This window comes from Nanorana parkeri, unplaced genomic scaffold (genome assembly GCF_000935625.1).
Source record: "Nanorana parkeri isolate BGI_ZX_2015 unplaced genomic scaffold, ASM93562v1 scaffold446, whole genome shotgun sequence".
NCBI lineage: Eukaryota > Metazoa > Chordata > Amphibia > Anura > Dicroglossidae > Nanorana > Nanorana parkeri.
Window position 1 is genome coordinate 760,814 of NW_017306714.1, and position 22,535 is coordinate 783,348.

The 22,535-nt window shown below is 42.4% G+C and overlaps 1 protein-coding gene across 1 annotated transcript in view; it reads right to left on the reverse strand.

Moving 5' to 3' along the window:
- Window positions 1-13,409, reverse strand: part of LOC108790095 (UPF0462 protein C4orf33 homolog) — a 79,171-nt gene extending 65,762 nt beyond the window's left edge. The window contains exons 1-2 of the mRNA XM_018560291.1: window positions 13,389-13,409; window positions 13,084-13,194 (exon numbers count right to left, since the gene is read on the reverse strand). Coding sequence (XP_018415793.1) covers window positions 13,084-13,194; window positions 13,389-13,409 — 132 coding nt within the window. The remainder of the gene's footprint in view (window positions 1-13,083; window positions 13,195-13,388) is intronic.
- Window positions 13,410-22,535: the final 9,126 nt, after the last annotated feature.

The window sequence follows — 22,535 nt, forward strand, 5'->3', positions numbered from 1 at the left end:
AGAACATGACTACTCCAATGTACATGTATATTTACAAAATACACATAAAAATAGATTGTTAAAATATTAACACATATTGATAAGGTTTTTTTTATATATATCAAGCTGACTTCTTCACACACATACCTTAAAAATAAAAGGAACAGCTATGTACTGCTTTTATCAAGTCAAATACCAAACTCCAGTATCCAATCCAAATCCAAATTTGGTCTACCTATAAGAAGCAGCTGAAAACTGGTTTCTGCCTGGTTACATAGGTGCATACATACCATTACTCTTTACATCAAGACTAGATTAGGAGCACAATGCAAGCATATGAAGCATATTGCTAAGTTTTTTTTTATATCAAGTTGACTTCTTCTACAGGCATATAGTAAAAATAAAAGGAACAGCCATGTAATGCCTTTATCAAGTCAAATACCAAAGTCCAGTGTCCAATCCAAATTTGTTCTTACTAAAAGAAGCAGCTGAAAACTGTTTTTTGCTTGGTTGCATACATAGTATTACTCTTTACATCAGGACCAAATTGGGAGCACAAAGGAAGCCCATGAAGCATACCAGCCTACATTTATGTATCCAACCAACTGTTGCCTTTGCCATGTCAAGTAAAGCAATTATGCTTATGTATTGGCACCTCTGTATGCTCAGTTTTATTGTTGGAGTCCAACTGTAAAATGCGTATTATCCTGTTCTTCAGAACAGGATTAACCAATGCCAAGCAACCCACAGAAGGAAACTCCAGCCAACAAAATGGCATCCCAGCAAATTCCAGCTTTATCAAAATGCTGGTCCTGCTTTGTTTAATCAAAACAAACAACAAACGCACTCAACAATTTGTCACCAGTTATACAGTAAGGTGCACACGAAATGGGCCTTTCTACTGTTTTACTGCTTTGTTTAATGTTATTTCAGGGCCGTAGCTATGGTGAGGCGAGTGAGGCAGTCGCCTCCTGCGCAGCTGTGAGGGGGAGCATCCAGGGCCAACCTGGCTGCGCCCCCTCACCCCTGTTGCCATGGCGGGCATAGGGCACCATGGCAACAGGGGCACTAGGTGGCCAACACAGCTCAGCCTCGGCTCAGCACGGCAGGAAGAAGAGGGGCCTGTAGCTTCTTCTCGGATCCCCACTGCTATCCTCCGCCTGTATGGGCAGAGGCAGCTGGGATCCAAGCAGAAATGGAACGCTGCAGCTAGCGGGGGCGGGGGGCAGAGGAGGGAGCTATCATCCAGGATGGGGCAAGCAGCGAGGAGAGAAAGCCACTCGGCCAGGATCTGATATCCAGTGGCTCTTTCTCTCCTCACCGCTCGGCCATTCTGAAGTGACAGCACTCCCTCACCCGTGCCCCTGCCGGCTTCAGCGCTCCTTCTCCTGTGCAGCTCTGTGCATGGCCGAGCGGGTCAGGATGGAGAGCAGAGGATCTGTAAATATCTGATGTTTACTGATCCTCTGTGTGCTGCACAAACACTAGAGTGATCAGCTGATCACTCCAATTTTTGTAAACAACTGGGTACACATAGTTATGAATGAACAGGAAGTGCTTTATATCATTTCCTGTTCATTCATGAGTTTCTCAATGGGTAGTAGCACTCACTTTAGAGGCTTCTACCCATTCATAACTGGATGATAGTAAATATTTTACTATCACCAGTTTCTGAATGAATGGGAAGCCTCTGTACTGAGTGCTCTCCATTCATATTGCGCTGAGGCTGCAGAAAAAAATATTGAGGCTCTGTGTCCTCAATTTCTTTTACTATTTCAAAAAGGAGATGTCGGGGATCTGTTTAGACCCCTGATATTTCCCCAAAGTCCACTCCCCCAACAGTTAAACAAAATTATAATAAAAATTATAAAAAATGTAAAACAAAACACACACAACACCCCCCCCCCCCCCCCACCCCCACACACACACACATGTAGAAAAAGCTGAGTGGAGGAACGGATGGGGGAGGGGCGGGCACAGCTGGCTCTGACTCTAGATAGGCAGAGCCAGCTGTCACTCACGCAGCTGGGTGGATCTCAACAGTAATGTCGGGATCCGTCCTGGCTGCGGCGGTCTCAGTATACCGCGAGCTGTAGCTCCCAATATACTGAGCTTTGGGTCACGGGAGGAGGTTTGTTTATGTCCTCCCATGATCCTTAAGAGAACTATGGGGAAAACACTTACCCCATAGTTCTCTTTTTAAGCATTATCTATTATATATTTACACCAGATGTATAAATACACACATAAAAAACGTTTTAAAGTGATCATTCTTGCTAAACAGTAGACATATAACCCTGCAAAAATGTTTCATTTCGGATCAATTCAGATTTGTATTTCTTTCGTTTTTCGGATTTTGGATGCGAAATTTGATTCATTTTGTTATTCGGCTTTCCAAAACGTCCCAATTTTCGTTTCGGGAATGTGACCGTGCCTGTAATGCAACCTCCAACAGCCAAAAAGGAAATCGATTGGCCAACAGTCACATATCCTAGAACAGTCACTTGAATGAAATTCACATGGATCTGGATTTTCGTCAAAGGACCATTCCGATTCGTTCGCAGTTGGACTCAAATTCAAATTCGGATGCATCCGGATGTCTGAATTTAACGATAATTGTATGAATATGAAATATGAAACAAAATGTACATGTCTACTAGACAGTCCTAAAGTATATCTAAACCCAAAGCAAAAACATTAACAGGGATATTCACAAAAGGGTGAAGAGTTTGGAGAAGGCAGGAGAAGTGTACAATCTAGGACAACATAGCTGATTTGGAAAAATTCTCCAATTCAGCTCACTTTCCAGTTCAGCTATATTGTCCTAGATTGTTCCCTTCTCCTGCCTTCTCCAAACTCTTCACCCTTTTGTGAATAAACCTGTAAATATTTGTTTCAGACTACATGAACGTAAACTAAAAACATTTTTATTAGTTTCGTCAAACGAAACTAATTTTTATGCTATTTCGGATTCAGCCACCAGGCAGGGCGTCATATGACGCAGCGCGTGTGCATCGTTGGGTGGCTTCTCATTTCTGTTGGGGGAATAGCTCTATTCCGAGTTGAGTGCACTAGCTCTACGTGCAATGTGGTGTGAAAGGAATGTGACCTAATAAATCAAAGCTTGCTCTTATCTTTCTCATACATACGTTTTAAGGTAATATACAATCGCTACCTTGAAGCAGGGTTAAAAAAAAAAAACTCCCATTTCCACAGGCAGGAACTGAAAGTGGTTAATGGGAACACTCAGCAGTAGAGCTATTGTCAGCACTGACATTCTGATATTTCAGATAACAGAACCATTAGCGAGAACTGCCTGAGCCTTGTGTACTGATGTAAATGGTGCTTCATCTTAGATCTGCTAGAGAGAAGAGGGGGGAGAGTAGAAAATAAACATGCAATCCTGTTTGTGCAGCTACAGTACATTAATTAGCAGTATCTCTCCTTCAGGCAGAGTTTGTACAGGACAATACTGTGATTCCACTCTCCTTATGAGTGATATGATGCTCCTGAATCCCAAGTAGCATTGATATTAGCAAGAGACATTTACAGAGCTGCCTTGTCTGATGTGGTAGTGTGGCACATGCATACTGATACATGTGCTCAGACTTGTCATCTTGCAAATAGAGCTGACATGATCAAATTTGCAGAATGAAAATAAAACAAAAATGTTTAGGACTGTGCTGGAATCGGTATATGTACAAAATTGTCACCTTTTAATGTGTGGATTATAGTATATATATCATTTCATTGTACATGTTTATTTTGAGACATTGCATGACTTGTATGCAGTCCTGATGATTTTGGCTAGACTGAGTGATGATCTCAAACGTCTATAGCACCTACAGATCCAACTTAGATACCCCTGGCTATTACACCTCTGGGTTCTATTAGTATGATTCACTTTTCCCAGACAGCTACTATCATTTCTTCAAGATAAGGCCAGCACCAAAGATGCCTGCTTAGTCTAAAAAACAAGCCTGCCGGAGTGAAACAAGAACACATGTTTATGAATAGTAATAAGTAAACCTGCTCGAATTTGCTTCATCTAAAATATATTTGATGGGTTTAAGGGGTAACTCCAGTGGCGTAACAATAGCCATAGCAGCCCACATGGCTGCTTTGGGGCTTGGGGTAGGAGGGGGCCCCATTAGGGAGGCTGATTAGGAAAACTAAACTGTGAGGTTTCCAGTATAGCAGGGCTGAAGTCAGACCTTAGGATCCTCTAGTCATAGATCGCATTCTATGGGGTAAGAAGCATTTGCTTATCTATCTTAGCAGTGTAGATTGTTTGTCTGAACCTCTGCTACAGACTGAAATTAACTGTATACCTAATGCAGTCACAAATCCCAGAGTTTTAAAGACGTTTGTGTTAGGGTTGAATGTTAAGTGTTTGTCAGAGCATTATTCATTTTATCACCATATAAAATATAATTATGGTTGTTATTATTATTAATGCTACTATAAGTTTTAGCCCCAGCACTGCTCCCTAGTAATGTAATTACTATGCTGACAGCTCTTCTGCTGTCTGTCCTTGATACACACTCATATTAAGATCAATGCTATATACTTTCACAGTTAACACTGCCAGCTGCTATGGAGAGAGTTAGCTGGGGGCCCCAAAGCTTTCCTATGGGGCCCCATGATTTGTAGTATCTAGTTTTGTAAAGAATAATCATAACTAATAACGGTAAGTGATTCTTTAGTGTTGTCAATATAGGATGAAAGAATTGGAAAATATTTTTACACATTTAGAAGACAGTAGGGATGCACCAATACTGTTTTTTTCAATAACAAGTACGAGTACCGCTAGCATGGAGCCGACTTTTTGAGCAATCAGAAAGCCGGGCAGCGTGTCATTAGCTGCCGCCCAGCTTCTTGATTGCCCGAGAAGCTTGATGGTGATTGGCCAGGAAGCTGGCTCCATGCTGTTTGGCCAACTCAATGCTGATTGGCCAGGAAGCCGGCTTCCCAGCCAAACAGCATGGAGACCGCTTCCTGGGCCCATCAGGAAGCCAGAAGGCGGGTCAATGACCCGCCTCCAGTAAGCCAGGAGGCGGGTCATTACCCGCCACCTGGCTTTCTGATTGGCCTGGAAACCAGGTCCATGTTCCCTCGCAGTACCGCCAGTCAGAGGAAATCTCATTCTGACAGGAAGTTCCCGTATCTGGGGAATGTATCGGAGCATTTGGGCAAGTACTCGCCCAAATACTCGGTATTGGCACTGATACCGATACTAGTATCGGTGCATCCCTAGAAGGCGGTGTGGAAAATGTAACTACAGTAAGGTAGTTTGAGATCTAGCGAACCACTACAGGGGGTGTATGTGCAAACCATTTGTTATAATAAAGAAACATATACATGAGTTAATATCTCTGATCTATATCATGCTGTGCAGGATGAATGGCCACACACAGGTTCTTCTCTTTTTAATTCTTGCAACTATGCCTGCTAGAGGCATGGAGATAAAAAATAAGACAATGCTTAAAATGAAATGAAGTTTATAGGCTATTTCAAATGTTGATTAAATCACTTACAATGGATGCTGCTTCTGGGTGCCTGAAACCAGCTGGTCTCCTAAGCACTGGTCCTGATATCCTGCTTTAGGGTGGTTCTTTTCCCTTGACACCCTTGCGTGTGCTAGTAACCTAAGTGTGTCTCCACAAACACACAGGCACTTCAAGGCAAGCCACTCCTTTATTTCCTGCTAGCCCCCTCCACCCCCCTCCACCCCCCTCTCTGAGATAGTAAATTGACAATTGCTGACAACCGTGCTCTCTCTTGAGATCTTGTACTGGACAGCACGTTCAGGGAAGCCGAGGTTAGTGATTTGCGTCCAGCTGTTTGGAAACATGATAACTGTACCTGCCTGTGCAAATATGTAAAGAAATACTTTGCTGGACAATATATATTTCTTTGATGTGGATTCATTAGAAGCGTACAATCTAGGACAACATAGCTCAACTGGAAAGTGAGCTGAATTGGAGAATGTTTCCAAATCAGCTATGTTGTCCTAGATTGTTCACTTCTCCTGCCTTCTCCAAACTCTTCACCCTTTTGGGAATAGACCTGTGATAGTTCTTTTGTTATGGCATGTCTGTTATCAGCAAATCAAATCCAAATAAAACCCCTACCCTGCATAGCAGGCACCCTCCAGTGTCTTAATTTACCATTAACCCTGCTTCACAACCCTGATCCATGTCCCAGTCTAGATTAGGGCATGATAGAGTGTGCATGTGTGCCCCATATTCACAAGTAGTAAGCTTTTCAATGAGCCACAACGTGAATTTGCGGAGGCAGACAGGAGCACTATCATTCATTTATAAAGTTGGAGGATGCCTGCTATTTTGATTTGATTTGCTGATGCCAGGTTTTCTTGAAATGTCCACATCGAATAAACATCACTTTTTCATGCCATTCACATCATGTAGGACTAGCAATCAAAGGATTAACAGTGAATAATACAATGCTCCTTAATGTTATTTTTCACAAGTCCCCTTATTGTAATTGCTTTTTACATGGATTAATATTTATCTGGATATCCAGCACTGATCAGATGCTGTGCAGTGCTTGCACATTATTAATACCTTAGCTGTGAGCCCGGATTGGTAACAGATTAGATAGGTTTATAGACTTACTTTATGCAGTTTATTGCAATGCACCGTAATGAGTTATGTGTCATCTCACATTATAAAGTTGGCCTTTACTTTACTGCGCTGCCACATCTTCACTACAGACATAGATGGTTCATCAGGTAGGGAAGTCTATATTAAAAGAAACCTTTTACCCTTATGTTAGGATCATAAAGCAGTGCTATGGATGAAGAAAAAAAACAATAAATCAGGAAAATACTGTAGGAATAAAGTGCATGCTCTTAGAGGTGCACATATCCACAGAAGCTTTTAAATCCCACCTGTCATGGCTGAATACCAGGCCATTCTGACAGACAAAGCCTCAAAACTTCGGGGTAGTGTCAGAGCTTGTTGCAGGAAGTTTCCATCAGAATGGAGAAGCATACAGCTATGACTGGAGGGTTTTACAAGCAGTGCACATGTGTAATGGCACCTCTAGGTGCCTTTTGTGTATGCCTGAAGCAGTTCCTTTTTTCATTTTTCATTCAGTGTCTTTAAATAGATAGCAGCAAAGTAACTTACATTAGAAACATTGCTCTTGAAGACTTGAATCCTCATATTCATAACCTGCAGTAAATCGACTTTAAAACAAGGCATTACTGACCTCTGTAGCCCCAAGCACTGTGGTAAAAACCATTCTTAAAGTGCATCTCAAGCCAGAACCATTTTTTCTAGTTTTGGGTACAGTGAGGAAGGATTAGTATTCCTGGCAGGGTTTTATGCTATCTGGGGTGCTGTTAGAGAGATTTCCCCTCACTTTTTGTCCTGCTGACAATTGTTTCACCACACAGGACCTGAGGGAAATCTGAAACCCCCCTCCCTTTCGGTCTGTTCCTCCAATAAGTGCTGCAGAACACTTTTTAAAGCATTTTTTTATGTTTTCTGCGTGACAACGCACATTTGTCAAGCATGTTTTCACACGTTTTCAGATTGTCCATTTCTTAGGCATCCAATAAAGAGCAGTCTCAGCCATGACATCAATGGTTGTCTTCTTCCTTTTTCCTCTTCCTGGTTTTGTGGTGTGGTCATTTGCTGTATTGTGCAAGATGTCCTCTAGTGCATGCCCCGTGGCAGCTGCTGCAGCTACCGCAGTGCTGCTCATTGCAGAGGAGGAGAAAAAGCAGAAGCGAAGGTACAGGGTCCATCCTGTGATCGCCAACAGAGAGCAGCGAGGCCAGTTCTGGTCACAGTTCAAGCTCAGCATATGCAGATTCCTAATGACAATACTTCAGACACTACTTCAAACTAGGCTGCTGCAATCTTGCACAAAAGGTTTACCTTTGCTGTCTTTCTGGGAGGAAGACTAGTTTTCCCAGTCAGGCCACAACTGTGATACAACGTCTTCCCAGGCTTCTATTGAGGCTCCCTGGGGTCATTTAGTTTTAGTTGGGCACTCTCTAGGCCTATGAATGTCTCAGCATCAAATAGAGACAATGTGCTGCCCTCCATTTTGTTTCACCGAGCTCTGCCTACAAAGAGGAGGAGGGCTGGATCTTGCACGTAAAACGCACAACAAACACTGGAAAAAAAATTAATAGTGCCTATGTTGTGCATTTACAGGCAATCCCATTGAAGTCTATGGGGCCAAAAAATAGCTTGTGTACTTTTTGAACATGGGCAATTTAAAACAATGAAAAACCTCAGTTTCAGACCCCGTTCACATATAGCGACATACCTTTGCAGCGGCCGGGATATCGCGACTTTCGGGGCGACGTTCCAGCGACGATCCAGCGACGGTGGCGCGACCTTCTCCGTCGGGCTCCATAGAAAAAAAGCAAAATCCGCCGAAAAAAGGGTCCGGTAGAAGCGACTTGCGACCGCGACGTGGAGTTAAGACAGCTCCATTGAATAGCATTGGCCGGCGACTTCTCGCGATATCGTGCGGCAAAAATACGCGATATCGCGGCGGAAATCGCACGACAATTCGCTATATGTGAACGGGGCCTGAGTGTTGTAGTCTTTAACCCCCAGATGTGAACAGAGACTTAAAATTCCAGGGATCCCAACCTGAAAAAAGTGCCCTTCTCATTTGAGAGAGGTGCTCTCTGTCCCCCTGCACCACCCACCCACCACCTACCGGGGGAGGGGGAGAGGGGGGTGTGCAACAACAAGGAAGAGAGCACCCCCCTGAAATAAAATGATGGCAGATAGCAAGAAGCTAATGCTTCCTTTGTTATCTGCTGTTTTATTAGTATTCTGACAGCTGCTGCGGTCAGAACAAAAAAAAACAGCATAGGAACGAATAGCTAGATTGCTATTGGCTATTTCAAGTTGCAATAGCCAATAGCAAGCTGGCTATTGCACCCGCCCTCTGCTGCTGTCAATCAGTAAAGGAGGACCTGATGGAGAACGTCAGGTCCACCTCTGCTGATTGACAGCAGCAATGGGCAGGTGCAATAGCTAATCTGCTATTGGTTTTTTCAATTTGCAATAGCCAATAGCAATCTAGCTATTATTCCTATGCCGTTTTTTTCTGACTGACGGGGGCCGGCGGCCCCCGATGTCAAGAAAAAAAAACAGAGCAGAGAAAGGTTTACTCTGCTAGATGAAGCAGAGTAAACCTTTCAGGGAGAAAATTTTTCTCTCCCGGGTGTCCGGGAGCCGCTAATAGCGGGAGACTCCCGGGACATCAGGGAGAGTTGAGATGTCTGAAATTCATAACCTTTTGAAGTAACTACAGGATCCCTTCCTTTCATCATCACCCACTTCACACCACAAAGGATGCATAACAGGGTCACATAACAAGGCCCAGTAATTGTTTGCATTCCTCCTGGGCTCTGTCTTAGGGAGGCAGTGTGAAGTCAGGCAGTTCATAGGGCAGCAATTGTCAGGTTTCGGGTGAGCTCTGACGCAAAGCTATAAGGCTCAGAAAAATTAAGTCAAGCTAAATATGGGGACATATGTACATGGCATCCTAGTCTTAGTCCGTAGGGTTCAATATTGAGTTGGCCCACCCTTTGCAGCTATTATAGCTTCAACTCTTCTGGGAAGGCTGCCCACAAGGTTTAGGAGTGTGTCTATGGGAATGTTTGACCATTCTTCCAGAAGCACATTTGTGAGGTCAGGTACTGATGTTGGATGAGAAGGCCTGGCTCGCAGTCTCCGCTCTAATTCATCCCAAAGGTGTTCTATCAGGTTGAGGTCAGCACTCTGTGCAGGCCAGTCAAGTTCCTCCACCCCAAACTCGCTCATCCATGTCTTTATGGACCTTGCTTTGTGCACTGGTACGCAGTCATGTTGGAACAGGAAGGGACCATCCCCAAACTGTTCCCACAAAGTTGGGAGCATGAAATTGTCCAAAATGTCTTGGTATGCTGATGCCTTAAGAGTTCCCTTCACTGGAACTAAGGGGCCAAGCCCAACCCCTGAAAAACAACCCAAACCATAATCCCCCCTCCACCAAACTTTACACTTGACACAATGCAGTCAGGCAAGTACCGTTCTCCTGGCAACCGCCAAACCCAGACACGTCCATCGGATTGCCAGACATGGAAGCGTGATTCGGCACTCCAGAGAACACGTCTCCACTTGTCTAGAGTCCAGTGGCAGCGTGCTTTACACCACTGCATCTGATGCTTTGCATTGCACTTGGTAATGTAAGGCTTGGATGCAGCTGCTCGGCCATGGAAACCCATTCCATGAAGCTCTCTACGCACTGTTGTTGTGCCAATCTGAAGGCCACACGAAGTTTGGAGGTCTGTAGCTATTGACTCTGCAGACCGTTGGCGGCTTCTGCGCTTCAGCATGTGCTGACCCCGCTCTGTCATTTTACGTGGCCTACCACTTCATGGCTGAGTTGCTGTTGTTCCCAGTTGCTTCCACTTTGTTATAATACCACTAACAGTTGACCGCTGAATATTTAGTAGCAAGGAAATTTCATGCATTGCACAGGTGGCAACCTATCACGGTACCACGCTTGAATTCACTGAGCTCCTGAGAGCGACGCATTCTTTCACAAGATGAGTTGAGGTAATGGAAAGAGGCTGATGTACAAGTGAATTTCTCCAGCAGCTTTGCATGTGTTGTGTTCCAGTGGACAGTTATTGGAAATCTTTCATGTATGCTGAGCAGCTGAAGGAGAACTGATTATGAAAGTGCTCTGTACAGTATGTTTCACAGATCACAGGAAGAGAAGTAAGAGACAGGCTCATATTTGCACACCTTCATTCACCCCACTTCCATTTACCCTGTTCCTATGTAGGCATTGTTTACAGTTATACATGTCACAAATCTGGTCATTTCAGACTGAGCATGTGATAGAAATATGCATAGATACCAAAGTCACTTGACCAGAGCATGAAACATGGGAGCAGCAAAATCTCTCCTCTATCAGGTAAGTAATCTTTGAGTTTCAATGGACCACCAACATATAGGTGAATTAACCACTGATCACCAATTTAAGGAAGTGCTTCTGCACTGACTACCAATGTAAGGGGGCATAATCATAACTGACCATCAATGTAGAGGGGTGTTTCTGCGCTCACTACCAATTTAGGTAGGTGCTTCTGCAATGACTATCAATATATGTAGGTGCTTCTGCACTGACCACCAATGTAGAGGGGTGTTTCTGCACTGACTACCAATGTAAGGGAATGCTTCTGCACTGACCGACCACCAATGTAAGTGAGTGTTTCTGCACTGACTACAAATGTAAGGAAGTGCTTCTGCACTGACCACCAATGTAAGTGAGTGTTTGTGCACTGACTACAAATGTAAGGAAGTGCTTCTGCACTGACCACCAATGTAAGTGAGTGTTTCTGCACTGATCACCAATGTAAGGGAGTGTTTCTGCACTGATTACCAATGTAAGGGAGTGCTTCTGCGCTGACTACCAATGTAAGGGAGTGCTTCTGCACTGACCGCTTTTTTTTTTACTTTACTTTTAGGGGCTTCGGGGAAAAATTAGGGGTCTAAACAGACCCAGGTGGCTGAGCGCTGTGGGCGGAGAGACACCGGCCGCTCACGGCGGTCTCCTCCCACAGCGCTCGACCGGCTGTCACTTTCTCTCCTTCCTGCTGGGACAAAGAGCAGCGCCCAGCGGGGAGGAAAGAGATCACATGCACTGACTATCAGTGTAAGGGAGTGCTTCTGCACTTGCCACCAATGTAGGGGGGCACTTTTGCACTGACCATCACTGTAAGAGGGTGCTTCTGCACTAACCACCAATGTAAGGGAGTGCTTCTTCACCGGCCACCAATGAAAGGAGATAATTAAGCACTTAGCAATAAATTAGGGGGGTGCTTCTGGACTGACCACCTATGTAAGGAGATACCACAGTAATGACAAATGTGTCTGCATTTTTTCCCTATCCATAATTGTTATGAATTTAATTTCGTCATTATTAATGTCATGGGGCGGAATGATATGATAAAAATGTATCTGCTTTGTGTGTCAGTTCTGGTAGTTACTCCACTGAGCAGATACATCCAATACTCAATCATGTGCAGTGGAATTAAATAAAAAGAATTTCTATACATAACTTGAAGATTGAAGTGAATACAGCTTCATTGAGCTATGTGAAAAATGTACTCTTTTAGTAAATTGACCCCAATAAGTACAAATGTGAAGTACCCAGAATACTATCCTTTGGATAAAGCAGAAGTGAACAACGAGTAAATGCATAAGTAAGTAATGCTTTAAAAAGCTAGGCAACAAAATTGTACATGGCAGTACAGCCTATTAACATCCAGACTCCATTCTATACAAGGCATGAGAAACTCTTGACAGGGACCAGGATAATCTCTGTGCCATAGACTTCCTTTGGCACCTCAATTTTTCACTGCCTACAAAAATTAATCTGTTTATACTTGAGTCTATTCCTTGGTATAACAATGATGAATTATCCAACAAGGCTAGATGACTTTCAAAATGCTATTTATCTTGACAAAATAACAATAAATTCAATTAGATGCAGGTAGTGATACTGAATTCAACTAATTGCCTGGCAACTGATTAAAGATGCCAGTGGCTCTTCTGACAATCCTAATGAAGAAATTTATAGCAACTGATTAATACCACACTAAGAAGATGTTCAGGAGCAATTTGCAGTCAGATATTCCTGATTTAGGAAGCACTCCGATGACAGGAGGTCCTTCAGAGTCGTCTTTTTTTATTACCATAAATTTGGAGGCATTTAGGCTGCTGGTTAATATTTAATCTAGGTATTTCAGGAAGAATAATCCTGGAAGAAATACAAGCTGGCTGAAAAACATTCCGCCTGCTGTATATATTTCATTTCTATTGCTTTCGCAAAGGCACAGCTACCAGATGAACAAAAAAAGAATCAAGATAATACAGAACTAAGAGTCTTTTACTGAAACTGGAGGAAAATAAAATGTAAAGGGAACTGATCAGTTTAAAAGGCTATCTTCAGGGAAATGTAAAATATTCCCCTTGTAGTGGCTACCTCCGCACTGCATGAGTTAGCTGTGCTGTTATGTTAAGGGGACCTATGTAAAGGACTTTTACTTACCTGATCTTCGCTCCACCAGAAAACAGCTCTTTCCTCATCCATCCTCTGCTCTGGCTTGCGGTCTGTCCCTGCATTGTATGTGATGATGCTTGAGTGTAGGGGAGGAAGAGGCTGTGGGTGCCAGAGTGGGGATCAGGTAAGTAAAAGTTTTACAGGGGTGCCCTAGACATAAAAGAGCAGTGCGGGGGCAGCCCCACTGCAAGGGGCTGGAGATAGAATTTAACCCTTGAGGTCGTGCTACACCGCACTGCATGGGTTAACTGCTCATTTTCATCTTGGGACTAAAATAAAAAAGTTATACTCACCCAAACCTCGGAGCTGGTCATCTGTCCCAGCGCTCTGTCCAGCCTGCAAAGAGGATATGTCCCTCCACATTCTCATATCCAATACACAATGTATTGGACGTGATGACTCAAGGGTCCTTAGACCGCTCCAGTGGAGGGGAGCACGGCTGGAAGGACCTGTCTAAGAGCAACCCACATCTGAGGTTTGGGTGAGTATAACTTTTTTTAGTCTCTGGACGAAAATGAGCAGTTAGAAGCCCCACTGCAAGGGTTAATAAGAATGTTGCCCAGAGTTCTTCTTCAAGCTGTCATTGTAGTTGAGGAGGTTAACATTGACCTTGCATCAAACATAGATTTTTTTGTTAGGTGCATGCATGCTAAGTAATGTGTAAGTGTAACATTTACAGGTGTTTATTACCTCTCATAGAGTTCACAGAACTCACCCTGACAATGTTTTCATCTGCTTTTCTCCCCAGAAGGTCAGCTTTGTTCAGGTATCACCCAGGATCGGCATCTACTTCCCGTGACTGAGAGGCTAGCCCAAACCTGGCACATTCATGTAAATCCCAGTGCCTGTGCGGTTTCTTGCTGGGTTTACAAATGTATAACACAGATCAGTTCCCTTCTGTTTCCTTCAGCTCTTTGCCTTGCTTAAAAGCTACTTTATTGCAGTTTGAATCGAGGAAATGCTTCCTACTGCACAGCAGACCAATGAGATTATCTCAACCTAGGCAAAGTCACTGGACTGGAGCTCAAGGGGTTCTCTTTAATTTTAAAGTGACACTAAACTCAGGAGTTAAATCTTAAAAATGCATTCAGGTACCCTAACTAGTAACAAAAATGTATCCTATTAGTGTATCATTCAGCTGTAGATCCTCAAATCATCTCTGAATTGGTGCTGACACTGTCCTTCCTTCTGGTGGGTGGCTACTTTTGTTCCCCATGGTCCCTGTGTATGTTGTAAAGTAGTCACCGCTCCAAGATCACTACTGTGATGGACATCAGTGTCACCTTTAATTAGCTAATTTTTATTGATGTTATAGTCCATCACAGGAACAAGCTTGCAGCGCTGGCTACTTTGCAACACACACAGGGACCATGGGGAACAAAAGTAGCCACCCTCCAAAAGGAAGGACCGTGTTAGTCTGAATTCAGCCGAGTGATATACAAATAGGATACATTTTAGTTAATAGTTAGGGTACTTAAATGCATTTTTAAGATTTATCTCTTAAGCTTAGTGTCACTTTAACAGGTGCAGCTTTTTTGAAAAACAAAACAAACTATACTGTTGCTGTAAATTGGGACATATCAGGGATTTGTTCATGTAAAGTTACTAAATGATCTATATTAATATCAGGAGACTTAAAGGGTTATTAAATCCTCATTTTTTTGCATATATCTACTGCTTGTAAGCAGTAGATATATGCAAAAACTTTACAAAAAAAAACAACCTTTTGAAACAGGTTTAAACTTACCTGTGTCTTCGCCGCGCGCTCCCTTCCGAACATCTGAAGAGTCTCGGACTGCCGCAAAGGATCTTGGGGCGGGCGCATGCGCAGTTCAGATGTTCGGCCGGGAGACAAGGAGAGACACAAGGTAAGTCTATGGAGCAGCGTGCACCCGCACAGGCACCGTGGCACATCAGAGAAGAGGAGGCCAGAGAAGTCAGCGCTGGATCGGAGACCCGCACCGTCGCTGGAGGGACAGCTGAAAAGGACAGTAAAGAAGAAGATGATCCAATAAAGAGGCATGATTTAAAGGAGAACTATGAGATGAGTGCTTTTCACTCACCTCCTAGTTCTAGCCGACAGCACCAGGCACATGCGCTGCAGTGCGTTGTTAGAACACATCGCAGTGCATGATTTTTTTCTTTTGTAATAAAACATTAACTGTGGCAGCACATGGCAAAGCTTTGTGACGCATTGCGGTGCATTGTGATACCTTGTGTTGTAATTAAATATGCGCCTGTATCATTTTATCACAACACAAACACCAACACAGTGCAAAAAACATTTATAACATAAATCGCTTATTTACAGTTGAGCGTTCCTTCATTTTTTTAATAATCCCCCTTTCCTCAGCCTCTCATTGGTGTGACAGTATTAAAGTAAAGTGTTAGGCCTCATTCAGGCGCCATTCACACCAGGGCGGAAGCGTTTCACCATGGTCTCCGCACGATTTTTGAAAGAGCATTTTTGGCTGTTTTTAGTCACGTTTCAACGCTGAAAAGCAAATAAAAACGCTCAAAGGTGTGCTGATCAGTGCATTACTATTAAAATGGGGGCAGGGGGTTTCGTTGTGGGGGCGCCTTACAAAATTTTGCTATGGGGCCCTGGGATTTCTAGTTACACCCCTGGACATATAGCCACCACATGGAGAACATACCCATATCAAATGTACAGTATGGTCTGCTTTAAAGTGCCTCGGTCACTCTATACTATACTATATATATATATGTCCCTGCAAAGGAAAGAGTAGGGCCCAGTAGTGATGTAGGGGCTTAATGCACCCTGAAGTGTATATGATGCTAAAGATTCTTTGACAGCGGTAAAGAGTAAATATCTGCAGGCTGCAGCACTGTCAACGGGGCAGTGAGTATTCACTCTTTCATTTGCAGGGAATGCATGGTTTTTATTTTTTTAATACAATGATAGAGTTTCTTTAAAAGGGAAGAGGGCTGCTGGATATGAACATAACCAGAACTTGGCAGCTCAGTTCTGTGAGTGTAGCACCACACTTCTTTTGTCACAATAGTTTTTATTAAAGAATACTCAATGTACAAAAAGGGGAAATGCAAATTGTCCATTAATAGGAGGCATGGTCACAGAACATTTACCCAACACAATAAAAATAATTGTAAATATGAAGAAGTACAGTACATTAATGCTATAGGAATGGGATGGCACGGGGATCATACAGTCAGAAACAATACATGGACCAAGCGTTATAATAAGGAAGGTAAATTACATTGTTAAAAGACCATTTCAGGTATTATGCCACCAGTCACTAGATGTTCTTTTTTTTAAAAGAGTGGATTAATAGAAGCTATCCTACACTTTTCATTGACTACATTATTACCTAAGCCACATTAGGCTTTTTACTGAAACATCCAATGTCCGTCCATTGGAAGCAGCAGAAAAGAGAAATGATCATTTGGTTCTTTATTCTAAGCGGACTAATAATTGAAGCAATAGGCTGCATGATCATTAAAACTATTACATCTAGAATCATTTAAAATGGAGAAAGGAAACTGACAGGCCCCAATGTGCAGGTGTGAATTTAATACTTAAACATTCAGCATTCTAAGTAATGCTCCTTTTATAACTTCCATTTGTCATCCTGAATCTCTTCGTTGCGTTTAGCATTGATCTCATTACCTATGCAGGTACGGCACTCTGGATGTATGAAACGTGGTGTTAACTAAGAATCCTGACACAAATTTATTAGCTAGAACCGTTTTCCTACCTCATGCATGACAGATGTTTTGACCTGTTTAAACCGGAGAATGTGGAAAATGTATGATGAAGCTCTCTGCACCTTATAGAGATGCAAAGTAAACTCATTTATATTCACATTCCAAGTGCTTTAAGAGGGAAATGGAGTATTGTTTATTTTACTTATTGAACAATAAAATATATGAGCGTAATTTACAGGAAAGTAAAAGGTTGTGTTTAACCATTCTGCTGACTGGGCTGTCCTTCTTGCCCTTCATAAAGCTGCCACACAAATATGCTCAAATGTATTAAAAATTATTGGAACTATTAGGCGTTTAGGGTACTAAGGAAGTGATTCTTTAGGGCACTAAGGAAGTGTATAGAGTTGTAAGGGACTAAAACCCTGTCAGGTTTTAATTGCAGTCCCTGTTAGTTGGTGTCCATTGTCACCAGGACTGAAAGTAAGGGACAATCCAATGTTTTGAGTTGTCCCAAAAACAAAAAAAGGGGAAAAATCTTAGGAGAATGTAGACACTTCTAGCTGGCTTAGAAGGCATTTCCCTCACATTGAAGATATTTATTTCACTTCATTTTATGTCTACCATTCCCTTTCCCCTCCAGTCTTTATATAAAAAGGCAGGTTTGTCCAAACGTCATTACATAGCTTTGGGTGGCCTTTTGCAAAGCTGAGTCACTGGGATACCTACAGTGAGATCTCTCCAAATATCTCTACTACACTTCATAGCTCAGCCACACAATAATACCACACTACACCCCCGCAACCAGCTAACTCACTGATTTTCTATTAGTAGTGCCTATCCAGAAAACCACGAGAGACAGGTCTTGAAAAGATGAAGATCCATATGTCAGGATCCTGATGACATTTATAAATGCAGTGAGGGATCATACTTGTGAAAGTCCACCACTGGAAATGGACTGCAGCTTCTTACAGTTCCTGCCAGTAGCAGAGATGGATCTCCCATCTTACCCGTCATTGTAAATGATTCGCAAACACCAAAGTGCTGTTTATATAGAATAGATTTATCCATTCAGATATAATATTGCTCAAATAATACAAATATATAGGAGAAACCAAGCTGTGAAAACATTTTGTGTATGCTATCATATAAAAAGGTCAGGCTTCATAACCAGTTTATCTGTGCAAGACATTTGTGCAGACTAGAGCAATAACAATGTATTACTTCAATTGCCAAAATTGTCTCAGAAAATAGATGACAATAAATCTCCCACTACTTTTGATTGACACTGTATAGTAGACACAGACGCAGACAGGGCCGGATTTCCCACAAGGCCAACCAAGGCCCAGCCTTGGAGCTGCAGGGAGTAGAGGGGCAGCCGGGGTGTGGAATTCCTATCTCCCGATGCCCAGAACATGCAGATCCGGGTAGTTTGTTTTCTACATTTAGCCTTGCTTTGGGCAAGCAGAGCTAAATGTAGAGCGGGGAAGCCGCTTGTTTTGTACAAGTGATCTTGGCGATATCGCCAAGATCACTTGTATGCAGTCTACAGGTCTGCCATTCTCCATGGGGGGCTTGGCGGGGAGGGGGCGGATTGAGGAACCTTTCCTAGTGGCAGCAGAGAGAGTAAATCTGGCCCTGGATGCAGATATAGTGTCCGAGTGGTTACAGATGAAATGCAAACAGGTCTTGAAAGGAGATCCCATACCATGTCTTCCTGCAAAATCAGAGCTTCTGACCTGCCCAGTGGCTCACTTCTTTTGCTGGCCACTGTATAGTAGACACAGACGCAGATACAGTATAGTGTCTATGTGGTCAGAGATGAAATGCAACCAGGTCTTGAAAGGAGATCCCATACCATGTCTTCCTGCAAAAACAGAGCTTCTTGCATACCCTGCAAAATAGCTTAACTAGAACTTCTAAAGCTGTCTAAGAAATCTCTAGTCAATGGAACTAAACAGAGCCATGGCATGCAGTAGCCTAAATGCGTCTGCATAAACCACAGGCAACTGTAGTATTATTCTCAGTGTATTATTCTAATCAAAGAACATAAGACATTTTGCTAAATACCTGAGGTTAAATGAGTGAAGGGTGTAGCACTCAACGATAAGGCTGAAAATAAGCAGAGTTTTCATTTTCAAATAGCTTCACAGGTTCAAACTCAATGAAAGTGGCTCTTATATTTATACCCAATGTGCTTTGTTATAGCCAAGCAACTGTTAAAATATTCAGCTCCTTTCAACAGAAGGAGTGATTAATAACACATATACCCTTGAGTATTTTTAGAATTGATAGCTGCTGGAAGTGGTGGACCGGGCAGGCCAATCACAAAGGTTCAAATATTAAAGCCTTTTGGCTGCAAAAGCTGAGCAAGTGTAGCATGAAAACATAACTCCACAGCTCTAGACATGACCCTTTAATACCAAATTCCCAAATGCATTGTTAGTTGACTTTTCAAAAACCCTAAACATCTCCCATAATAACGTGAATAGATGTACAGAACTGAAAGGGTATATACACTCCCAGTGTTCCTTTGTATCTACTCTTCACGTTATATGAAAGTTTAAAGTGACATTAAAGCCTCAGATTTTTTAACATAAAACAATACTGTAATGTGTGCCTTACTGTAATCCATGGTTGTTTCCCCTTCTCTTTGCTGCTCTTCCTTTTAAATCCGTATCTCTTCTCATGCTGGGCAGAACTTCTGTTTTGCAGCAGACTGCCTTGTCTCTGAAATGGATACATGCAGGGTTATTCACAAAAGGGTGAAGTGTTTGGAGAAATTAGGAGAAGTGAACAATCTAGGACAACATAGCTGAACTGGAAAGTGAGCTGAATTGGAGAACTTTTCCAAATCAGCTATTTTGGAACTAGATTGTTCACTTCTCCTGCTTTCTCCTAACTCTTCACCCTTTTGTGAATAACCCTGATAGTGTCTGTGTGTAGGTTCACAACCTGAGCCAGCACTACAGGAAGAGGCACTCAGCTGCAAAGGGAAGTTCTCCCTTGGGTGTTATCCCAATTTGCCTGCAAAAGTGGAAATACACTGGCTTAACATCACCATGCTTCCATTGCTTTGCATTAAAAATGTACATTTTTGTACAGCTACTGACATTTTTACAATATTTGTACACGTTCTTATATTTTTGGTATGGTGAATTGTAAGATACAGAAAGCTCCCTACACAGGCCACAGAGCAGCCCAGAGGTCAGTGGTGTACCTGATCTGAATACTTCCACCTCAGGCGATGACATTTTATTGTGACAGCAAAATGTATATCACAGTGCACAATATCAATGTCACACAAGGACAAAAAACATAATAATGGGAGCTAAATTTCCAATTTCAACCTGCAATGAACAATAAAAAGTCAAGTACACAAGAAACTGGCATTTATGGCCCATTTACGGTCTATTTTTCGACCTCCAATCTGCAAAGCTCATAAAACTATACTGTATTTAAAATTTTTCCACTCTTACGCAGTTTACTTTGTGTATGAATGGCTCCTGTACAGAAAACACAGAACACAATTATTAAGTGTAACATATCAAGCAATATACAGTAGATATTATGCCAAGATATTAAAATGCACAATTGTTTTATTGAATATTGTAATTGTACAGTTGGAATGCCAGTACTTCAGTATTCATCATTGGAACGGTATGCATGGAAAAGCAAGCGACATTCAAAACCAAGCAAACCTTTTTTTTGCACTAAAATAAAACAAACACTCTCCAAGTGGCAAGAAATGGCAGCGGCATTTTTTATTGGTTTACTCAATATATTAAAATATTTAAAATATATATAAATAAATAAATAAAACAACTTCAATTACATAACTAGTGCTTGGCTATAAAGGCCCAAGCACGCCAATAATAATAATAAACAGTTTTCAATATCTTTTCAAATGTCCCCCTCGGGAAGGTGACGGACCACATAAAACAATGCCGCGACAGAAATGTCTCATTGCGTGGTATAAGACGGGAGGGTGGGAAGCTCCTCTGGATGTCAGCTGGAGAAAGGTGAGAAGGTCACAACGGTCTGTGTTTATATAACCCTCTTCAGCCAATCAGAGGCCGTTGAAGCCAGCAGCTTTTCCCGCCTAAAATAAGGTAAGTCTGGATATTGCCATGACCAATCCTGTCGGGAGAGAGCAAAAAAGAGCGCGAAAAGCAGCAGAGGGAAAGGGGGGAGAAAGGAGAACAAAATGGTCGCTGCCTTTCCATGTGGGGAGGGGGGGCACGAAGGGCTTGTTCATTCCCCCCTGGCATTTGTAGGCTGAAATTGGTAGCTGCACAGGCCAGACTGGAGAGGTGTAACTCAAGGAACCAAAGCCTGGATTCACACCTGGGTGAGGGGTATCCAAAGCATTTTTGCATAGCATTTGTGCACATTTTTAGCATGTTTACATGTGCAGATACGCATGTTTTTTTAAGAGTTTTTCATGCAAATCTCAGCTTTAGGCGTTTTGCTATTGTCCAATGGGGAAAAGTATTATCTGTAACCTCAGATGCTGTTGGGAAGGAGACCTATATTTTCACCCAAAAATACAGCTAAATCCATCTATTGATGTAAATGGATTAAAAAACAGCCAAAAACACTGAAATCTTCCTGAAACAAAGCTCCTGTACTTTTTGAAACGACTGCTATTTTGCTTCAGACATCTCAGCACTGAGGTGTGGGCAGGCACCATAGAAAACAATGGAGTTTGGAATGTTGGGTGTTTTGCTGCTTTGAGCTTACAGCTACAAAATGCCTAGGTGTGAATAATGACTTGATCACAAGGTATTTTTAGTGGCTGTAAAAAAAGGAAAGTCTATTTCTGCTCCTACGCATCCCATAGCCATACCTAGCCATATCCAAAGCCCTCCACGTTGCCATCACCTTGAGCAAGCATGTGGCTAAATTACTTCTTTTAGAGAAAGGGGGGGAAGGGAAGAATATTGTACAAGGAGTGTGTATACCTATTGGGGGAGGAGGTGCAGAGACGTGGTTTAAACTTACCATGTTTTCGCTGGAAAGACATATGAAAACATCTGGAAAGAAGAGGAAGATCGGATTAAGATCGGAGACATCATTTAAGGTAAGTGCTAACATTAACATTTGGGGGAGGGGGAAAAAAATTATCCTTTAATGTCACTTTAAGTGCTCGTTTTTTGTCTAGGTGCTAAAAAAAAAAAAAAGTTACTCACCTGATGCTTTGAGCCGACTTGCTCTTAGACCGGTCCCTGGAGCCTCTCTCCCTCCACGGCAGAGGTCTACGGATCTTTGCGTATTCATGTTCTATACGCAGTGTATAGGATGCCGAGGGACACACCATCGCTGCAGTAGAGGAGGAGACAGGCTTCAGGAACTTAAGCAGAACTAGCCGGCCAGCTCCGTAGCTTGGGTGAGTATAACTTTTTTTATCACCTAGACAGAAATTAGCACTTAACATTTGCTTCTTTAACTCCAGGAAGTAATAGGATATACATATTAGTGGCAGAGAGAAGTTATACTTTTATGTAAATTTCACCAACTACTTTATTATTTAAAAAAAAAAAAACATAAGCAAGTGATATAAGTATAACTGGGAGGGGGTGGACCTCAAGCAGGACTCAGTGTCATTAACGAATATTCAATAAACTAGCGTGGAATGGAGTGCGACCAGATTTGTACTTTATTGTATACCTGTGTGGTTGGAGTGAGGACACACTCCTGCCGGAGAGTAGCTTGTTGTGTTTCCCCTGCTACAGCCATGGAGGAGAAGTGCTTTA